Below are 22,411 nucleotides of genomic sequence, written 5' to 3'. Positions count from 1 at the left end.
CTATTTCAATTTTTAATTTTTTTATTTTATTTTATTTTTTTTTAAGATTTTTTAAAGATTTAATTTTTAAGATTGCTCCTGCCGAGCAAGGAGCCTGATGTGGGACTCGATCCCAGGACCCTGGGATCATGACCTGAGCCGAAGGCAGCTGCTCAACCAACTGAGCCACCCAAGCGTCCCTATTTCAATTTTTTAATAGAGATTGCTTAATTCTCCTTTAACGCAGTATCTCTACTACTTGCTATCCATGGGAATTAAACACAATTTTTAAAGTGTGTTTCTATTTCCCACTCTGCAAAATGAGAGTGCTAATACTTCTACCTCAACCACTGTCAGGATCAAATATGGTAATATTAAGACAATTACCTATTGAGCACAGTGTGTGGCTCATAGTAGACCCTCAATAAATGTTCATTTCTTTCTTCTTTCTTCCCTTTGCCAGTTTCCTATTTCAAGTCAAAGAAGTTTAATTTTTTTCAAAATCTTATGTATATAATGAGCAATGAAGACAGAGTTCCCTAAGTTATTAGTTCTTTGAAAAACATTATTATTTTGTTTTCCTTGTTTTATTGATTTTTGTTTGTTTGAACATCTCATAATACACTAGGAAATGGAATTAGGTGAATAAAGTAGGCATTTTAATTTCTATGTTGTCTAGTACACCAATTTCCCTACAATTTTGAATTAATTCCTAAACAAGTTACTTACTCCTTCAGGTATAGAACACACACACACACACACACACACTTTTTTTCGTTTTTTTAGATTTTTTATTTATTTCTTTGAGATACAGTGAGAGAGAGGAAGAGAGTGAGAGGGTGCTCAGGGAGGGCAGAGGGGCAGAGAGAGAGGGAGAAGCAGACTCCCCACTGAGCAGGGAGCCAGATGCAGGGCTCGATCCCAAGACCCAGAGACTAAGACCTGAGCTAAAGGCAGATGCCAACCTACTGAGCCACCCAGGCACACCCCCCCACACACCCCTGTATACACTTTTCTTCTAATCTAAACTGTATTGACTCCATCCAAAACTTAAACTTAAGCCTCACATAAAGTGTGGACTTCCACTGCCTTGTCTTCCCACTTCCTTTGCCTTGATCCTACTTTTGCTCTTTAACAGAAAACTCACCACAGACTGGTGTTGCATACGAAATCTGATATGAAAACAAGCTGTGTAGTATAAATGTCTAGAATACAGCAGAAACACCAAACCCTCTCATTATACAAAGGCAAGAAAATAACTGTACCATCGTCGTCTCAGTGGAAACCTCAACTATAATTCTATATCGCAAGGGAACAGTGAAACCAATTCATTCATAAGGCATCTTAATCCTCCAGCAGGAAAAATGCTTTTGCAGATGTTGCAAAATGGTGTGTACTGGCTACTTCTGAGGACTTCAATTACTTTTCTCTAAATAACATGAATCAAGTGGCAAGAGGGAAATGGCTGAGAGTAGTGAAATGAATATACAAATCTCTCCAAGGATATAACAACTACTAACCTAGTGAGTACCTGGTATGTAGCAGGTACACTGCCAGGGCTTTTAAAGACATCACTTCTGCTCCTTACAGCATCCCTCCTTCCCAGGTCTGTCACAATGTTACAAATAGATCCATTCTCACACGGATGACCACACAGGGGAATATCAAAACTCGGTACAACCGTTTTTTCCTTAACCATAAGAACACTTGTCAATTTCATTCCTTCAATGGCTTAAAGGAGTGGTGTGATTCTCATACTTGTTTTTCTTTTGGGGAGTGGGAGACATGACTTACATTTCTATAAAATCTAATAAAAACTATGGACCATCTCTCCAGAAAATGCATATAAAAATAATATGTTGCAAACTAATGTAACAGTTTGTTAACCATACTGGAAATAAATATATATATAATATATATTTAATTATATATATATATATATAAAATAAAATTTTGAGGGAATGGGATCACAGAATACTAAAGGCCATCCACATAAAAAAAACCTCCAGTGTAGGGGTGCCTGGGTGGCTCATTCAGTTGAGTGGCTGGTTCTTGATTTTGGCTCAAATCATGATCTCAAGGTTGTGAGCTAGAGCCCCCCATGGGGCTCCCCACTCAGTCAGAGTCTACTCGAGTCTCTCCCTCTGCCCCTAACCCACACTCTCTCTCGAAAATAAGTAAATCTTTAAATTTTTTTTTAATTTTTTAATTTTTTTTTTTAAGATTTTATTTTATTTGACAGAGAGAGATCACAAGTAGGCAGAGAGGCAGGCAGAGAGAGAGAGAGAGGAGGAAGCAGGCTCCCTGCTGAGCAGAGAGCCCGATGCAGGACTCGATCCCAGGACCCTGAGATCATGACCTGAGCCGAAGGCAGCGGCTTAACCCACTGAGCCACCCAGGTGCCGCTCGAAAATAAGTAAATCTTTAAAAAAACTCTAATGTCTAAGTTCTATTATTATGATTACTGAAATGTTGTATGAGTGTTGAGATCATTCAAACCAGGATCAAATTCATCTTGGGGATTCTTGTCTAGCAACCAAAAAAGCGTGTTATCTAATACAATAACAGTAATTTTAAAATTCTGGTTTTTCCATGGTAGCTAAAAACTCACCAAGTAGCTAATCTGATCTGGTTAGTATCCAGTCATTAATTAGAATATAGAGCTACCTCAATCACCACCTTTGAGAAGGAAACTAAGATGGGTTAACCAAAAAAAATGTAATAGAAATTTCAGTTTCTCATTTTCGGAGAAAGAAATAAACTTGGCTTTCCAAAAGATACTTGTACTATAAATACAAACCTTGGGTTTCTAAAAGTGGTAAAGATTTAGAAACCATTAGACAATAACTCATTAGAAAAACACTAAATATTTTGGTTATGCTAATACTTTTAGCTGGAAATAAGGGACTAATGATTCCAGTGTTAAGAAAATAATCTGAAATGTAAACAAAGATTTATCCTGAAAGAAGTTCACTATCATACAAAAAACTGTAAGAAACTGAAGCATCCAGGAATGAAAATTAATTTAATAGGGCTGTATTCATTTACCTAAGAGAGTATTTTGCACATAGTTTTCAAATCTATGTTTTCAAATCTAGGGAAAATGTGAAAAAAGGAAAAGAAACACATTTACCCCATTTGACTTCAACTATGTTATTTCTCAAATGCAGAAAAAATACTGGAAGCAAATATGCTAATATACCCATGATGGTTGCCTCTAAGTAGTAGAATTATAGTTTATTTTTTCTCCTGCTCCTAAACTTTCTAAATGGAAATTATGTAACTTTGACTTAGTATGCTGTATTATTTTTTAAAGTAACATAAGCTCATAATAAAAAAATTGAAACCATGTAAAAAAATTTTAGTAAAAATTTTAAATCATGTTATTACTTAATATGCCCTTTCTCCTCCAAAAAAAAAACCTATCCTTAGAGGTAAACACTTCCAACAGTTTTGTTTGGTAGGTATCCTTCTAGAATTATTTTTCCATTTACAATTAGAAAATTACATGATTGTGAGCTGTCCAAACTTCACATCATGGTATCAGTCACAACCTCAAGTGCAAATGCCAGTAACTTTAACCAACATAAGTAGAAGCTTTTTAACACATATTTTAAAAAGCACTGTCTTCATTCCTAACAACCTTTTTTTAAAGTCCTCTTGAATTTCTGTTATGGATATCCCATGATCCTAATCTTTGGTACTTGAAAATGACATTCATAGAAAAAACAACAACAACAATGCTCTGGGGTACTAGCTGTGAAGATGATATATTAAGTACATATAGGATATAATGATGATTTGCAGTATGCTTTTTCTTTTTAAAGATTTTATTTATTTATTTGACAGACAGAGATCACAAGTAGGCAGAGAAGCAGGCGGGGGGGGGGGGGGACTCCCTGCTGAGCAAAGAGCCTGATGCGGGGCTTGATCCCAGGACCCTGAGATCAAGACCTGAGCCGAAGGCAGAGGCTTAACCCACTGAGCCACCCAGTCGCCCCCACAGTATGCTTTTTGAAAAGCTACACTGAGCGCACCTGATTAGCTGGGCTGATAGAGCTTGGGACTCTTGATCTCGTGATTTTAAGACCTAGCCCCACATTGGGTACAAAGATTACTTAAAAATAAAATCTTTAAGGGGATCCTGGGTGGCTCAGTTGTTAAGTGTCTGGCTTTGGTTCATGATCCCGGGGTCCTGGGATGAAGCCCCATATGGGGCTGCCTGCTCAGCAGGGAACCTTCTTCTCACTCTCCAACTCCCCCTGCTTGTGTTCCCTCTCTCCCTGTGTCTCTCTCTGTCAAGTAAGTAAATAAAATATTTTTTAAAAAATAAAATGAAGGGCGCCTGGGTGGCTCAGTGGGTTAAGCCACTGCCTTCGGCTCAGGTCATGATCTCAGGGTCCTGGGATCGAGTCCCGCATCGGGCTCTCTGCTCAGCAGGGAGCCTGCTTCCCTCTCTCTCTCTCTCTGCCTGCCTCTCCATCTACTTGTGATTTCTCTCTGTCAAATAAATAAATAAAATCTTAAAAAAAATAAAATAAAATAAAATAAAATGAAATTTAAAAATCTTAAAAAAATAAAATCAAGGGCACCCAGGTGGCTCAGTTGGTTTCTCCCTGCTTTGCTAACGTTGCTCCCTGCTTAGCAGGGAGCCTGTTTCTCTCAATGACCCTCTCCCTCCCCCTGCTCACACTCTCTCTCGCCCTCTCTCTCTCTCACATAAAAATAAAGTATTTGGGGGGCTCCTGGGTGGCTCAGTGGGTTAAAGCCTCTGCCTTCGGCTCAGGTCATGATCCCAGGGTCTTGGGATCGAGACCCGCATCAGGCTCTGTGCTCAGCAGGGAGCCTGCTTCCTCCTCTCTCTGTCTGCCTCTCTGCCTACTTATGATCTCTGTCTGTCAAATAAATAAATAAATAATCTTTTTTTAAAAAAGTATTTTTTAAAAACTAAAATAAATAAATAAAATTAAAAAATAAGATACATTGGTATGTGAGAAATGTGGAAATCTTACCTTTTTTTTTTTTTTAAGGATTTTATTTATTTTATTTGACAGAGAGATCACAAGTAGGCAGAGAGGCAGGCAGAGACAGAGGGGGAAGCAGGCTCCCCGCTGAGCAGAGGGCCCGATGCGGGGCTCGATCCCAGGACACTGAGATCATGACCTGAGCCGAAGGCAGCGGCCTAATCCACTGAGCCACCCAGGCGCCCTGGCAATCTTACCATTTTCTATAAGATTTCATTTATTCATTACTGAATCATTTGTTCACCAAACATTTACTGAGCACCTTTTAAGTGCCAGTACCTCCTAAATCCCAGGCTTGGGCTTTAAAGTAATTTAAACATCTCGTTTCTAAAAAATAATAAATAAATAAGCAAACAAATAAACAAACATCTCACTTCTAATCACTATTCTTTCTCTAGGAGAACACTATGACTTTCTTTTAAAAACTGTGACTTAGGGGCGCCTGGGTAGCTCAGTGGGTTAAGCCGCTGCCTTCGGCTCAGGTCATGATCTCAGGGTCCTGGGATCCAGTCCCACATCGGGCTCTCTGCTCAGCAGGGAGCCTGCTTCTCTCTCTCTCTCTCTCTCTCTCTCTGCCAGCCTCTCTGCTTACCTGTGATCTCTGTCTGTCAAATAAATAAATAAAATATTTAAAAAAAAAAAAAAAAACTGTGACTTAGGGGGTGCCTGGGTGGCTCAGCGGGTTAAGCTGCTGCCTTCGGCTCGGGTCATGAACTCGGAGTCCTGGGATCGAGCCCCGCATCGGGCTCTCTGCTCAGCAGGGAGCCTGCTTCCTCCTCTCTCTCTGCCTGCCTCTCTGCCTGCTTGTGTTCTCTCTCAATAAATCTCTCTCAAATAAATAAATAAAAATCTTAAAAAACAAAACAAAACAAAAAAAACTGTGACTTAGGAGCACCTTGGGCCGTTCAGCTGGGTAAAGTGTCCAACTCAATTTTGGCTCAGGTCAGGATCTCAGGGTTGAGATGGAACATGTTGAGCTCCACCCTCGGTGTGGAGGATTCCCTCTCTCTAGGATACTGAGGTGGTTCAGTAGGTTGAGCACAGGGCTCTTGGTTTCAGTTCAGGTAACGATCTCGGTCCGGGTCATGAGACTGAACCCTAGGTCAGGCTCTGCGCTCAGCCGGAAGTCTACTTGTTGATTCTCACTCTCCCTCCCAACCTCAGGCAGCTCGTGTGCTACCGCTCTCCCTCTCTAAGATAAATAAATAAAGGGGCGCCTGGATGGCTCAGTGGGTTAAAGCCTCTGCCTTCGGCTCAGGTCATGATCCCAGGGTCCTGGATCCAGCCCCACATCAAGCTCTCTGCTCGGCGAGGAGCCTGCTTCCCTTCCTCTCTCTGCCTGCCTCTGTCTACTTGAAATCTCTGTCTGTCAAATAAATAAATAAAATCTTTTATAAATAAATAAAAAAAAATTTTTTTTTTAAATAAAAGGACTCTCTCTCCCTCTCCCTCTGCCTCTTCCCCCCCAAAAATAAAATTAAAAACTGACTCGGGGGTACCTGAGTGGCTCAGTGGGTTAAAGCCTCTGCCTTCGGCTCAGGTCATGATCCCAGGGTCCTGGATCCAGCCCCACATCAAGCTCTCTGCTCGGCGAGGAGCCTGCTTCCCTTCCTCTCTCTGCCTGCCTCTGTCTACTTGAAATCTCTGTCTGTCAAATAAATAAATAAAATCTTTTATAAATAAATAAAAAAAATTTTTTTTTTTAAATAAAAGGACTCTCTCTCCCTCTCCCTCTGCCTCTTCCCCCCCAAAAATAAAATTAAAAACTGACTCGGGGGTACCTGAGTGGCTCAGTGGGTTAAAGCCTCTGCCTTCCACTCAGGTCATGATCCCAGGGTCCTGGGATCAAGCCCCACATCTGGCTCTCTCTCAGCGAGGAGCCTGCTTCCCTTCCTCTCTCTGCCTGCCTCTCTGCCTGCTTGTGATCCCTATCTATCAAAAAAACAAAAAACAAAAACCCCAAAAACAAAAAACTGTGACTTGGTACATTTTTTTATTACTTTTCTTTTTAAGTAATCTGTACATCAAACACAGGGCTTGAACTCACAATCCTAAGATCAAGAGTTGCCTGCTCTTCTGACTGAGTCACCCAGGTGCCCCTGTGACTCAATATTAATGAAAAATAATTAAATCGGAAAAGAGCAAGATTTTATTTTGTTTCTTTCATAGCAGACGTGAAGAACTAAAGACAATTAGCCAAGACTTTCTGGACACTCATGATTCGAGCACTGAATCTCATTATCAAAGTAATGACCTGAATTGGTTTGATTCGTTTGATTCATTTGCTAGCTGTATCTTATTTTAGTATGATAACGCAAAAGGTAAGATCTCGCCTTCTCTCCTTCCCAGTACATCCATCACAGCGCAACAATGACTGGCTACTTTATAAAAAGAACGAATATTGAAGCTTTGAAACCACCAGCTCTTAAAAATACTACACTGTAATAAAAAACAAAAACAATAACAAACAAACAACCCCACAGAGTTTGACCAACAAAATGATGTGAAGTTAAGTTCTATGGCAAAGTAAACAGGTACCACACTACGGTGTTCACCATTATATAACAGTATAATCTGGATTACACTGACACTAGATGAAGGTGTTAAGCAGTTTTCACACATTTTCCCTTTTGGATAAGATGATGTACACAAAGTGTCAAGATAAAATTTGAACCGTATTGACAAGATTCCAGAAATTAACACCCACAGGTCAGAACCAATCAAAGTCAGCATGGTTTTGTTGACATACTTGTGGTTTACACATGCCAGGATCTCAGACATCATAGAGTTTTTTCCCCTATGGTCAAGTGTGTGGTGAGGTATTCTACTGAAGCCTCTGTACTGATTCAAAGAGATTCCTTAAAGGCATTATTTGAGGACATAGAACATCTGCCCTCAATTGCTAGAGTCGGTAGCAAAAATTTGTTCCATATGACATACACAACATAAACCACAATGAGATCTGACTGTTTCGAAACACTAAAAAAGCAGTGGTCAGGGATGCTTGGGTGACTTAGTCGGTTAATGTCTGACAATTGATTTCAGTTCAGGTGATGATCTCGGGGTCATGGGATTGAGCCTCGAGTCGGTTCCGTGTTCAGTGTGGAGTCCGCTGGTCCCTATCCTTTCCTCTCTGTCCCCACCTGTGCATGCACAAGTGCTCTCACATGCACTCTTTCTGTAAATAAAAATCTTAAAAATAAACGAAAAAATTAAAATTAAAAAAAAAGTTTAAAAAAAGCAGTCTCCAGGAGAGGCTTATCCCACCCCACTCCCACTAAAATGGATTAAATAGGGGCGCCTGGGTGGCTCTGTGGGTTAAGCCTCTACCTTCAGCCCAGGTCATGATCTCAGGGTCCTGGGATCGAACCCCACATCGGTCTTTCTGCTCAGCAGGGAGCCTGCTTCCCTCTCTCTGCCTGCCTCTCTGCCTACTTGTGACCTCTCTCTCTATGCCAAATAAATAAATAAATAAATCTTTTAAAATATTTTAAAAAATAAAATAAAATGGATCAAATAAAATAAAAACAAGTATGTCAACCAATTCTGAAATGGTATCTCCGGAACTAGGCTCTTACCACACTATTCATAAACCAGTGAAGAGTCAGTAGTTCAGTTTGATTCATACACTACTACTCAACTTTTAGTTTTTCAAGCACAACCTTTGGAGATACTATTTTCCCAGGTAAAATTTGCATTAGCTCAGAAGACAGCATGGTAACAAATAGCACATTTTACAGTGTTTTCTACTGCACTGCTGTTCACTCTAACCAAACAGGGGTGGCCTGGCTGGCTCGGTCTGTAAAGCATGTCAGTCTTTTTTTGTTTTTTAAAGATTTTATTTATTTATTTGACAGAGAGAAATCACAAGTAGATGGAGAGGCAGGCAGAGAGAGAGAGAGAGGGAAACAGGCTCCCTGCTGAGCAGAGAGCCCGATGCAGGGCTCGATCCCAGGACCATGAGATCATGACCTGAGCCGAAGGCAGCGGCTTAACCCACTGAGCCACCCAGGCGCCCCAAGCATGTCACTCTTGATCTCAGGGTTGTAAGCTTGAGCCCCACACTGGGTATAGGATTACCTAAAAATACAATCTTGAAAAAAAATAGGGTGCCTTGGTGGCTCGGTTGGTTAAGTGTCCGACTCTTGGTTTCAACTCAGGTCATGATCTCAGGGTCATGAGATTAAGCCCAGGGTCAGGCTCATGCACTGAGTGAGGGGACTGCTTGGGATTCTCTCTCTCCCTCTCCCTAGGCCCCTCCCCCCCACCCCATCCTTTTCACCTCCCCCCGCCCCCACAGGCAGTCACATGCACAAGCTCTCTCTCTAATAAATAAATATGATTTTAAAAGGCAAAATAATAATAATGATATCATCATATAATATCTTCTATATTTCGGGAAAAGCTTATTAACTAGAGTAAATATAAGAGATTTTTTTCACTTTAGCAACCAACTTACCAACTGCTGATTTACTGATTTATTAAATGTGTGATGTACTATACCCAAATCATCAAGCTACAGATATATAATTCAATACTCTGCCTTCAGAAACATATCTACAAACTGTGTTTTATTTACTTTTCTTTTTACACACACTAAAAATTACTAGCCAGGGGCGCCTGGGTGGCTCAGTGGGTTAAAGCCTCTGCCTTCGGCAGGGTCCTGGGACCTGGGACTGAGCCCCACATCGGGCTGTCTGCTCAGCAGGGAGCCCGCTTCCTCCTTTCTCTCTGTCTGCTTCTCTGCCCACTTGTAACCTCTGTCTGTCAAATAAATAAATAAAATCTTTAAAAATATATATAGAAAATAAAAATTACTAGCCAATGTAGCCTGATCACATACTCTCTGTCTCTAAAAGGCACCCCTTCCTTTTTTTCCCCCACTTCTAACATTATACAGTAAATAAAAAAACAATCCTATATGACTTAAAATATGTCTTACAATGCTAAGTTACAAATACATTTGAAGTATACCTAGCCAAGAGCAAATTCCTAGATGCCTATGAGTTATAAAGTTAGTGGCTTTAATTATCTATATTTTTGAATATAGAGAAAGTAAGCTGAACTACACTTGGCAGAAAAATTCCATTTTATCTCTTGGCTGAAAGATATCTCTGGGAATACTATCTAACCACCTTTTTATACAAATAAAAAAATTATGGTTTTGTGGAAGATGAAAATGTAATCTATAACCAAAAAAGGTAAGTAAAAAATTGTTGTTACTTATCTCAGACATCAGTAGTTAACCTTGTGAGAAATGGCATATGCTAAGTATATTTTAGAAAAAGAATTCTAACTATTTTGTTTTTATTATTTTTTTTATCTTTTTTTTTTTTTGACAAACAGAGATCACAAGTAGGCAGAGAGGCAGGTGCGGGGGGAGGGGAGGGGAAGGGGAAAGCAGGTTCCCCACTGAGCAGAGAGCCGGATGCAGGGCTCAATCCCTGGACCCTGGGATCATGACCTGAGCTGAAGGTAGAGGCTTTAACCCACTGAGCCACCCAGGCTCCCCTGTTTTTATTATTTTTATTGAAGATTTTTATTTATTTGTTTGACAGAAAGAGAGATCACAAGTAGGCAGAACAGCAGGCCGAGAGAGAGGGGAAGGCAGGCTCCCTGCTGAGCAGAGAGCCCATTGTGATGGGGGGGCTCCATCCCAGGACCCTGTAATCATGACCTGAGCTGAAGGCAGAGGCTTAACCCATTGAGCCACCCAGGTGCCCCTTACAATTCTGTTTTTAAAGTGTACACTTGTTTAACATAAGCGATAACAAAAATATTAATATTTTAAAATTATAAATGTATTTTCTATTTCTCACTCCAACTCTCAATAAGTAAAATAACTCTTATATAAGGAACATAAAAATACATGAAATATATTTAGCAGTATTCTTAGTAATCTAGCGTGTGGACTTCAATCATTAATACTAACAACAAATAAATATTTTAAAAAACTATCAGGGCTACCTGAGAGGCTCACTGGGTTAAAACCTTTGCCTTCAGCTCAGGTCATGATCCCAGGATCCTGGGATCAAGCCCCGAGTCAGTCTCTCTGCTCAACAGGGAGTCTGCTTCCCCCCTCTCTCTGCCTGCCTCTCTACCTACTTGTGATCTCTGTCAAATAAATAAATAAAATATAGGGGTGCCTGGGTGGCTCAGTGGGTTAGAGCCTCTGCCTTCGGCTCAGGTCATGATCCCAGGGTCCAGGGATGGAGCCCGCATCAGGCTCTCTGCTCAGCGGGGAGCCTGCTTCCTCCTCCCTCTCTCTCTGCCTGCCTCTCTGCCTACTTGTGATCTCTATCTGTCAAATAAAAATAAATAAAATCTTTTAATAAATAAATAAATAAATAAAATATTTAAAAAAAAAAAACTATCAAATACACACCTAGGAGTAAAAATATCAAATACCTAGATATAAAACAAATGAAATAACTCTTTATTGGAAACTACAAAATATTACTAAAAGAAATTAAATTATATATATATAAAGATATAAAGATGAGGGCACCTGGGTTCTCAGAGGTTAAAGCCTCTGCCTTCGGCTCAGGTCATGATCTCATGAGCCCCACATCAGGCTCTCTTCCCCCTGCTTCCCCCCTCTCTCTACTTGCCTCTCTGACTACTTGTGATTTCCGTCTGTCAAATAAATAAATAAAATCTTTTAAAAAATAGATATAAAGATGAGCTACAAGATTCAATATTGTAAAAATGTCAGTCTTTCCAAATTCATGTATAGGTTCAACATAATCACAATAAAATCCCAGCAGAGTTTCTGGTGGAAATTTACAAGCTGATTCAAAATGTTAATGAAAATGTAAAGAACAACAATAGAAATAGCCCAAATCAGTACTGAAGAACAAAGCTGAAGGACTTACACTACCAGTATAATTGTTACAATTATAAAGCCTACTGATGAGTTTAGACATAATGATAGACAAAAAGACCAACGAAACAGAGTCTAGAAATAGACTCAGAACTAAGCAATCACCTGATTTATGACAAAAACAAGACTGTAGTAACAGGGAAAGGATGGTCATTTCACTAATGGTGCCAGTCAATTAGAGATACATACGAAAAAGAATCACTCTTGACTCCTCACACTACACAAAGAAGTCAATTCCAGATATAGTTTACACCTAAATGTGAAAAGCTTAAAAAAGTAACTTTTTAAGGGCGCCTGGGTGCTTCAGTGGGTTCAGCCTCTGCCTTCAGCTCAGATCATGATCTTAAGGTCCTGGGATTGAACCCAGCATCAGGCTCTCTGCTCAGCAGGGAGCTTCCCCCACTCTCTCCGCCTGTCTCTCTGCCTACTTGTGATCTCTGTCAAATAAATAAATAAAATCTTTAAAAAAAAATAAAATTTTTTTTTAAAAAGTAACTTTTTAAGAAGGAAGCAAGAAACATCTTCATGACTTTGGAATGGGCAAGAAATAGACAAAATTTTCTTAACCAGGACATAAAGGAAAGCATTGATAAATTGAACATTAAAGTTAAAATCTTCTATTCATTAAAAAGCAGGAAAAGGGGCGCCTGGGTGGCTCAGTGGGTTAAGGCCTTTGCCTTGGGCTTGGGTCATGATCCCAGGATCCTGGGATGGAGTCCCACATTGGGCTCTCTGCTCAGTGGGGAGCCTGCTTCCCTTCCCCCCGCCTGCCTCTCTGCCTACTTGTGATCTCTGTCTGTCAAATAAATAAATAAATAAATCTTTTAAAAAAAAAAAAAAAAGGGCAGGATAAAGTGAGTGAAAAGTTGTCACGGCTTACATAAAGATCTACACAATCATATATTCAACAAAGAATTTGTATCAATAAAATGCAATGAACTCTTATAAAGCAATAATGAAGAGGCAAAAAAACACATTTTAAAATAGACAAAAACAATATCTAAATGACTAAGAAGCAAAGTAGCTCAATTTCATGAGTCCAATGTAGTGATGCCGCTACACACCCAACAAAACAATTCAAGTAAAACAAGACAGAAAATACCAAGTGTGGACAAGGATGTGGAGCTAGTGAAACTCTCATACATACTGATGAAGAATCTTAACATGAACAACCATAGTTGCTGAATAATATCCATGAAAGCTACACATTCGTATTCTGTGACCCAGCAATTCCACTCCCAGAAATCTATTCACTAGAATGCACACATATATTCACCAAAAGACATTTATGACAATGTGCACATTAACAGTAGAATGGATTGGAGACACCTGGGTGACTCAGTCAGGTAAGTGTCTGCCTTTGGCTCAGGTCATGATCTCAAGGTCCTGAGATCGAGTCCTGCATCAGGCTCCTTGCTCAGCAGCAAGCCTGCTTCTCCCTCTGTCTGCCATTCTCCCTGATTATGGGCTCTCTCTCTCTCTCTCTCTCTCTGATATATGAATAAATAAAATCTTTTAAAAATTAAAAAAAAAACCCACAGTAGAATGGATTAATGTATTGTGGTATAAACATACAAGGGAAGACCATAATGCAATAAAAACAAATAAACAATATTATTAATAAATATTAAGCAAAGAAACCAGTAACAAGGGTATACAACTGTTCTTTGGTCTCTCAGAACGAACTTCCCTCAGAGAAGTGTTCCCTGTATTCTCCTATGCCTCTCCATGAACTTTAGGTCTATCTGGGGCCAGGGTTCAGTATAAGGACAACCAAATACGTTCTTCAGAATCACCTTTGTAAGTGATAAAAGTAAATCTTTTGGGGGGCACCTGGGTGGCTCAGCGGGTTAAGTATCTCACATGTTTGTTTGTTTGTTTAATATTTTATTTATTTATTTGACAGAGAGAGAGTGAGAGAGAGCATGAGAGGGGAGAAGGTCAGAGGGAGAAGCAGACTCTCCATGGAGTTGGGAGCCGGATGCAGGACTCGATCCCAGGACTCCAGGATTACAACCTAAGCAGAAGGCAGCAGCTCAATCAACTAAGCCACCCAGGTGCCCCAGTATCTCATTCTTGATTTTGGCTCAAATCATGATCTCAGGGTCATGGGATCTCAAGCCCCACATCGGGCTTCGTGCTCAGCGGAGAGTCTGCTTGAGATTCTCTCTCTCCCTCTCCCTCAACCCTCCCTCACCCCCTCTCATCTTTCTCCCTCTGGCTGTCTCTCTTAAAAAAAAAAAAAAAGAAGAAGAAGAAGAAGAAGAAGCTAGGCTTCATCTATACTTGGAAGGCACAAAGAGCTCTTCTCTATTTCTGTTTTGTTTTGTTTTAAATTGATACTTTGTAATTTCTTTTTTTCTTAAGATTTTATTTATTTATTTGAGAGACAGACAGTGAGAGAGAACATGAGCGAGGTGGTCAGAGGGAGAAGCAGACTTCCCATGGAGCTGGGAGTCCGATGTGGGACTTGATCCTGGGACTCCAGGATCATGACCTGAGCCGAAGGCAGTCGTCCAACCAACTGAGCCACCCAGGCGTCCCTGTTTTGTTTTGTTTTGAGTGAGATACATCACACAGACTAGAGCACTAAATGTATTTAAGTAGGAGAATCATCAGGGTTTTAGAAAGAAAACTTGAACTGCACTTAAGAGGTTCAACATCCTGACTTCTCTTTTAGCTGGGACACTCACAACTATATCCCCAGTGCACAACCTGGAGTAGAAGTGTAGTAAATACTTGCTGATAATAGAGAGAACACTAAAATTGTCCCAATAAAAGACAAAGGCATTAACTACAGAAGTAGCCAAGAAAATGGAAAGGTAGGAGTACTCCGATCTCATAGAGCAAGAAATCTAGAAAAGTGAAAGGAAGGCCTCAAAGATGACTGAATTTTCCATTTTGGGTGACCATGTAGATGGTCAGTCGTTAAGTCAAATACATTATGCAAAAAGAGGAGCAGGTTTAGAAAAAAGAAAACAAACTGGACTATACCTATTAGAGATCAAGTGAGTACTTGCAGCAATGATGCCATATGGCAATACTACAAACATGGAACTGTACGATATTGCTGCTAGTGGTTTAGATGTATGTTTATAAACCATTTGCTGGCAACTCCCACACATGTGAAGTGACTTGAATAAAAATTATCCATTGCAGTAAGGTTTATAATGACAGAATATTTTAGAAATGCCTCAAATGTCCATTAATACATGATCAGTTAAATGTCCGACCTTATTTGCAAAGGGTCCAGTAGAAAGTCAGCATTTGGGGACAGATAATTTAAGAGTGAAATAGAAAAGAATTCTATATCAAGTTCACAATACTTTTAAATTAACCTATCCTACTATACCTGTATTTATAGCAGACACAAAATAAGCATAACTTCAAATGAGTGATCTAAAAATCATTAACACCATAGTTGGCATGTGTTTTAAAGGTCTGAAAATCAAGTATTAACCAAGTTCCATAAAATCCTTTAAAGTCTAAGCCAACCAATATTTTCAGTACCTTAGGCTCATAAACTGTAATAATGAGAACCAATGTATCACTTTGGAGTTTACAAACCATTTTGAACTTCTGATAATCCTAACAACCACATGGGAGATGTGAATCAGGTGGAAATTATCTGCCAAAAGTTAAGATGAAAGCTTTGTTATTGTTACACCTTCAAAGGCAATGTTTCCAAATGAAGGATACAGACAGTTTTATTGTTTCAAAAGAATAGAAGTTTAATTCCACTGGTTCCTCAAGCTGCAAGGGAGTTAATTAATTTGTTCCACTCTTAATTTTAAATTTAAGATAAATCTGCAACTTCCATAAAAAACACACAACTAGCCAAAATAAGGCATAGGAGAAATCTTTGCAAAATCACATTTCATGTCATTTCCCTGTCTCCATCAAATCCCATAATGGAAAAACTTTATGTTCTAGTTTTCTGAGACAAATTCTAAAAATAAGCTAAGGTATTGCTCACTGGACAAGACATACATTGGGTAGAACCACAAATTCTTAGAGATAATATAAAATGTTACCAAAAGGGGCACCTGGGTGGCTCAGTGGTTAGAGCCTCTGCCTTCAGCTCAGGTCATGATCCCAGGGTCCTGGGATCCAGCCCTGCATCGGGCTCTCTGCTCAGCAGGGAGCCTGCTCCCCCCCGCCCCGCCTGCCTCTCTGCCTACTTGTGATCTCTGTCAAATAAATAAATAAAATCTTTAAAAAAAAAAAATATTACCAAAGGCAAAGGACATAATACTGAATCACCTAGTCTGCACAGATCACTCTACGGAGCCCCACAGGCATCTCCCAGCCTGTGGGGATTTACTCACCTCCAAAGGCACGATGATGGATGGTTTCTTTTTCAGCTCCTCACATTTCCTTTTCTTACAGATCTGATGGCTGTTCTTTCTGTTCTTGCAGTAAGTACATTCACCACAATTAGTCTTCTGCTGGCAGGGCTCACAGACCCCACACCGCTTTCGTTTCTTCTTTTCCAAAGTAGGTAGCAAAGTTGTATAGGAAGGAGAAGAGGTACTGGCGAGTGACACTGGCCTGGACACCACTGTGGTATTGGTGTCAGCCACACTGGTCATGCCGATCTGGGAGCTCCCACCTTCCAAAGGGCTGGGACCAGCCTGGGAGGGTTGGGTAATGCCCTGGGAAGCATGGAAGAGTCCTGGCTCAGGGGCTAACGGGACCCCCTGAGTGTCAGCTGGCAGAAAGCTTATATGAACCTGCTTCTCATTTTCTATATTGCTAATAGTCATTATTGGAGGTACCGAACTTATCTCTGAGTTTGATGATGCCTGAGGAGTGTGACCAGAGCCCAAGGGCAAAATCTGCACAGCGCCCTGGACCTCAAGCCCATATGAAACAGTGCTCTGGGGCTCAGGCCATTCTGGGAGAGCATTATAGGTAGCAATTGGGTTTAGAGGAGCAGGAAGAAAGATAGGTGGGTCGGAGGCAGTACCACCACCCATTCCAAGGATTTGTTGGTCTAGGATAGCACCAAAGACCTCTCCTTGGACTGGAATAGCACCAGGCATCTCTGGTGGGTCTGGGGTCTCATCCAGAGCCTCTCCATGAATGTTAGCACCAGGAACTTCCCATTGACGTGGGACAGCACTAAAAGCCTGTCCTATGACAGGGGTGGTATTAAGAATTTCTGGTTGATCTGGGGTAGCTTTGAGTACCTCTTGATGATCCGGTTTAGCACCAAGGGTTTCTTGTTCTGAGCTCGCCAAGAGGAGTTTTATTAATGAGGTAGGATATATGGACCCACCAATGGACAAACAGTTTCTAAGGTCCAATTCAGGTACAACCTTATTAAAGCTTGAGGTGGGGTAGCAATCACGTTCACTTTTGATGGGATCCAGGTAAGAATCAGTCAGCTTAAGAGATTCTACTCGTGACCCCAAATCTTCTAACTGAATGCTGGAGTTTCCTTCATAAGTAACCTTGAGGGCTGCTCTTTGGAGCAAAGGAGCACACAGAGTGTCCTGAGCGAACATTCTAGGGGAATCATTGATATCATTCAAAGTCTCTTTAGAGAATAGTCCTTCGCCACCACGTGTCTCTTCTGATGACCCAGAAACAATCTCTACTACAGGATCACTCTGAGTGGAGACATTTACTTTGGAACCCTCCACCCTTTGGGACCAAGACTGGGTTGTCTCTTGGCTCTCACCTTTAAATAAAGATGCATTTTGTACACCAATTAGATTCTCTATATCAGAAGCAATTAGGGGGACTTGCGTTGAAACAGGATCATTTTCTGAGTGTTTTACTCCCATGTCAGTAACTACATTATAATCACATTCATGTTGCTTTTCTAAATTCTTCGGAGGTGGAACTTTTTTGGGTTTGGCTATGATCACTGGAGGTTGGGAGAGTCGTCTGCTAAGAGAGGTGCTTCGGAGAGCCATTGTAAACCCATTGCATGTTAAGGATTCTGGGTTCTGAAAAAGAACCTCAGTCCTATCCAAATTCATTCGTGCTGCTCCAGCCCTTGTCAGAAGGCTTCTGACTGGCATAGGTGGTTTGGACTCTATTTTTTTCTTAACATCTCTTTCTTGAATTAACTGTAACTGCTTTAATTTTCCAGGGCTCACAGTCTTGACTGATGCCACATTTTTGTTGGTTGCCTTAGATGGCTTCTTCAGTTGGCTGCTTTTCTTTCTGTTTAGATCTTCCCTCCTGACTAATCTGGAAGGTCTTGCATGGCGGGATCGAGACATAGCTACAGAGTAGGAAAAAATGAAAGGGCACAGGGAACAGAGTCATTGGTCCTTTGGAAAGTTTCACTTCTGAGGAGAATCTGGACGCAACATGGCTGAGCTCACTGGCACAAGATTTTGGTCTGAAATAACAACAACAAAAAAAAACGGGAGTGAGTCTTCTTCCTATGTATTCTCCCATTTGAAATATAATATCTATTAACAATTATTAATCAAAATTAGGGCACTGAGAAGGTTTACTGCAAAAGAAAATATAAACACAAAAGATATTAAAGCATCCTTTAAACCTGGATTCCCAAATAAAGCCCCTTTAATTACTGTGACAACTGACTTAGTTGATAAAGTTCCATGCACAGAGTAAGCAAGGGGGGTTATTCTGTATTAGAAACCACAACTGTTGTAGTTACATGTAGTTGAAAGATTAAATCCCAATCTTTACAATTTTGGGTCCTTAAAAAAATTATCTCTTAATCTCTTTGTTCAGCACATCACCACATAGGCAGAGATGTCATGTGTTGGACAGTAAAACTGGTAAAACCATAAGAAGAGCCTTATTATAATCCAAAAAACTCTATTTGGAGATCCAATAATATTAATTCCACATTCCAATGGACAGTCTACAAATTCTGAGCTTTACACATGCACACAAAAATAGCATAAAATCTGAGGAGTTAGTATTGACAGATTAGGTTACAAAAAAGACTCACGGGTCCAACAATTATCTGTTGAGTACCTACTATGTATAAGGAAGGCACTGTGGTGGGCACTGCCCACACCCAGAAATGATGTCCCTCTTTTCTCTTTCACCCGACTTAATCCAAAGACTGCTGGTTCTAAAATCCCTTCTACCAAGGGTCTCAAAAGTCTCATGATGAATGCCTAGGCAAGGAAATTGGAAATAAAGAGAAAATGAGATCATTAGAACAGTAAATCATACTAGGCAAGCAACTATTATTTGAAGGGTAAGCAAGAAAAAGGAAGAAAATGAAAGGGGACTACGGGGGCGCCTGAGTGGCTCAGTGGGTTGGGCCTCTGCCTTTGGCTCAGGTCACGATCTCAGGGTCCTGGGATCGAGCCCCGCATCAGGCTCTCTGCTCATTGGGGAGCCTGCTTCCCACTGTCTCTCTGCCTGCCTCTCTGCTTGCTTGTGCCCTCTCTCTCTCTTCTCTGTCAAATTAAAAAAAAAGAAAAGAAAGAAAGAAAGGGGATTAAGAGCCATTATAATTGTCTTTGGTCTCCTCAGACTATTTACCCTAATGCAGAATAAAACCAAACTATGAACAAGAATAAAGCTCACCAGGGGCGCCTGGGTGGCTCAATGGGTTAAAGCCTCTGCCTTAGGCTCAGGTCATGATTTCCAGGGTCCTGGGATCGAGCTCCACTTCGGGCTCTCTGCTCCGTGGGGAGCCTGCTTCGCTCTCTCTCTCTGACTGCCTCTCTGCCTACTTGTGATTTCTGTCTGTCAAATACATAAATAAAATGTTTAAAAAAAAAAAAAAAGAATAAAGCTCACCATACAAGATGTATCAATATACTCCCTAAAGATCACAGAATCAAGAGTGTTACCATGAGTGAGGATTCTTTAACAGTTGACAAGTTGTTGGATTTGTAAGCATGGTACAGGATAGTTACCAAAAACTGGTCTGCAACCAAGTGAGCAACAGTCTGTGACAAAATCAGAAAAAAACAGGCAGTATCACGTTTTTCATAAAGTTGAATTTATTCATTTTAAACAACTCTTCTTGGCGTTCCTGGATGGCTTAGTCTGTTGAGCAACCCACACTCTTGGTTTCCACTGGGGTCATCTTGGGCCAAGATCTTAGATCAGGGGATGGAGCCCCACGACTGGCTCCAAGTTGAGGGAGAGTCTTATTGGGATTCTCTCTCTTCTCCCTCTGCCCCTCCCCCCAATTCGCACTCAGGCTCTCTCTCGAATAAATAGGGGCGCCTGGATAGCTCAGTCAGTTAAGCCTCTGATTTCAGCTCTGGTCATGATCCAGAGTCCTAGGATGAAGGCCCACCCCCTGGCCCCCACCCCCATCCCCACCGGGAGCTGGCCTGCCAGGACACCACACTCAGCGGAGGAGTTGGCTTCTTCCTTTACCTCTGCCTCTGCCCCTGCCCCCGTTCGTGCTCGCTCTCTCTCTCTCTCTCTCTTGCGCACACACTCTCTCTCTCTCTCAAATAAATTTTTTAAAATAATAAATAAATACATAAAACCTTTTTTAAATGCCCTTTCTTTTAAAAATAAAAGTCCTTTTGGGTGCCTGGGTGGCTCAGTGGGTTAAGCCGCTGCCTTTGGCTCAGGTCATGATCACGGGGTCTTGGGATAGAGTCCCGCATCGGGCTCTCTGCTCGGCAGGGAACCTGCTTCCTCCTCCTTCTCTCTCTACCTGCCTCTCTGCCTACTTGTAATCTCTCTCTGTCAAATAAATAAATAAATAAAGTTTAAAAAAAAAATAAAAAAGAAAAAGAAAAGTCCTTTCTTTTGTGAAATGGTAGCGATAGGTTTTTTTATACTGTTATTACTTGAGGAAGTAAAAATTTGACAGCCCTCTAACATTCTCCAATTGTGTGTTTGTTTTTGTTGGACTGATTTGACCCAGGTAATCCTGGGATACACTGGTTGGTTTAGTAGCTAGAGATGTGGCCATCAGAAAGCTCTGAGTTTGAATTTGTGATCACCAGCTATGTCCTCCCTGAACCTATTTAACTGAGTCAAAGTTTCTACATCAAAAGGAGGTTGTTTTGAGGTATCACTGGGCTCCTACAGTGAAAGCCTAGTGGCTTCCTAGTGGTATCTGAGGTTGAGGAGACACGGCGGGGAAGGTAAGGTAAGGACTTTGGAAATAGGCAGGGTTCAGTTTCCAGCTCAGAAACATTACTAGTCATAGAATTCTGATATACTCCTCAGTCTCTCTATCCTTCAGTTTTCTTATGTATAACAGAATAGGAAGCATAATAGTACTGAACCTCATTGGGTTACCATGAGAATAAAATGAGATGACCTGTGTAAACACTTAACATAGGGCTGGCATATGATAGATGTTTAATAATAAATGGGAGCTAAAAAAAATAAAAGGCTGCTTATACTTCCAAAACACAAAAAAGGGGGCGCCTGGATGGCTCAGTGGGTTAAGCCTCTGCCTTTGGCTCAGGTCATGATCTCAGTGTCCTGGGATCAAGTCCCGCATTGGGCTCTCTGCTTGGCAGGGAACCTGCTTCCTCCTCTCTCTCTGCCTACTTGTGATCTCTCTCTGTCAAATAAATAAATAAAATCTTAAAACACACACACACACACACACACACAATAATAAGAGAAAACAAGCTAAAGGATGGTTATCATTATTAGAGGCACTTTAACCCACAGTCTGTTATATTCTGCAAAACAAGATCCAGTTCTTTTGTTTCTGTTATCACTTAACACATTGTAAGCCAGGTACTATAATAAAAGATCCCAGAGCACAACACTGAAAGTCAAAGTATTGTGCCTTTAAGACAGACTTTTTAAATAGACATTAGTGATAACATTAACCACAAGAAAAATAAGTCTGATAAATCTGTACTAAATACAAACACTAGACCAGACAATACTTCACTTGAGTTCTTGGCATCTAAGCTTACTCCTTTCCCCTTTTTCTTAAAAAAAAGAAAAAAAAAAGTTTTTGGCTTGCACTAACTTTTTGGCTGTGAAAAACTGTAGGATATTTTCTCCAAAGACCACTGCTTTTTGTACCAGTATTTTTAGAAAACAAAAGACATTCCAGTTCTAATCTCCAGAAAGTCAGCAGTCTTTATAAGGATGTTTTTTTCAGATTGCAAAAAGCAATCCTTTCCATTCTTCAGAAATTCAACAATATCAGTATAAGCTCGCTTTATCTCTTGTATCAAGATGACATTGCTAAAAAATTATTAGGAGCATATAATCTCGGTATTGCCATCAGCCACAAAAATTAAAATTCACATATGTAGGCAAGTAATCTGGATATGCCAGAAGGTGTCATGGGATCTGCTTTTGAAAGTAGTTTATAAATTGATCTCGGTCCCATATATTCTTTTATATTTTTAAATTAAAATGCTTTAGAAATTCAGGCTTGTAATTAAGATAATGTTTACCATTCAAACCTTATCTCCTGAAAAAGAGCCTGCCAAGGAAATGGAAAAGGTATGAGCAACATGGATTGGGAAGATGTGGCCTCTTTAAATGGTAACAGCCTTTTTATGAGATCGTGAAAGAGGCCAATGACCCCTGAAAAACCCAACTGCAGGGGAGAAACCACTGGGTACCA

General features: G+C 40.5%; 1 protein-coding gene across 1 annotated transcript in view; it reads right to left on the bottom strand.

Moving 5' to 3' along the window:
* Positions 1-19,462, bottom strand: part of TET1 (tet methylcytosine dioxygenase 1) — a 132,823-nt gene extending 113,361 nt beyond the window's left edge. The window contains exons 1-3 of the mRNA XM_044239650.1: positions 19,420-19,462; positions 18,860-19,001; positions 16,215-18,244 (exon numbers count right to left, since the gene is read on the bottom strand). Of these exons, the coding sequence (XP_044095585.1) occupies positions 16,215-18,122 (1,908 nt within the window). The 5' untranslated portion in view covers positions 18,123-18,244; positions 18,860-19,001; positions 19,420-19,462. The remainder of the gene's footprint in view (positions 1-16,214; positions 18,245-18,859; positions 19,002-19,419) is intronic.
* Positions 19,463-22,411: the final 2,949 nt, after the last annotated feature.

Source organism: Neovison vison, chromosome 2 (assembly GCF_020171115.1).
Source record: "Neovison vison isolate M4711 chromosome 2, ASM_NN_V1, whole genome shotgun sequence".
Lineage (NCBI taxonomy): Eukaryota > Metazoa > Chordata > Mammalia > Carnivora > Mustelidae > Neogale > Neogale vison.
This window is presented reverse-complemented; position numbering and strand designations above follow the sequence as displayed.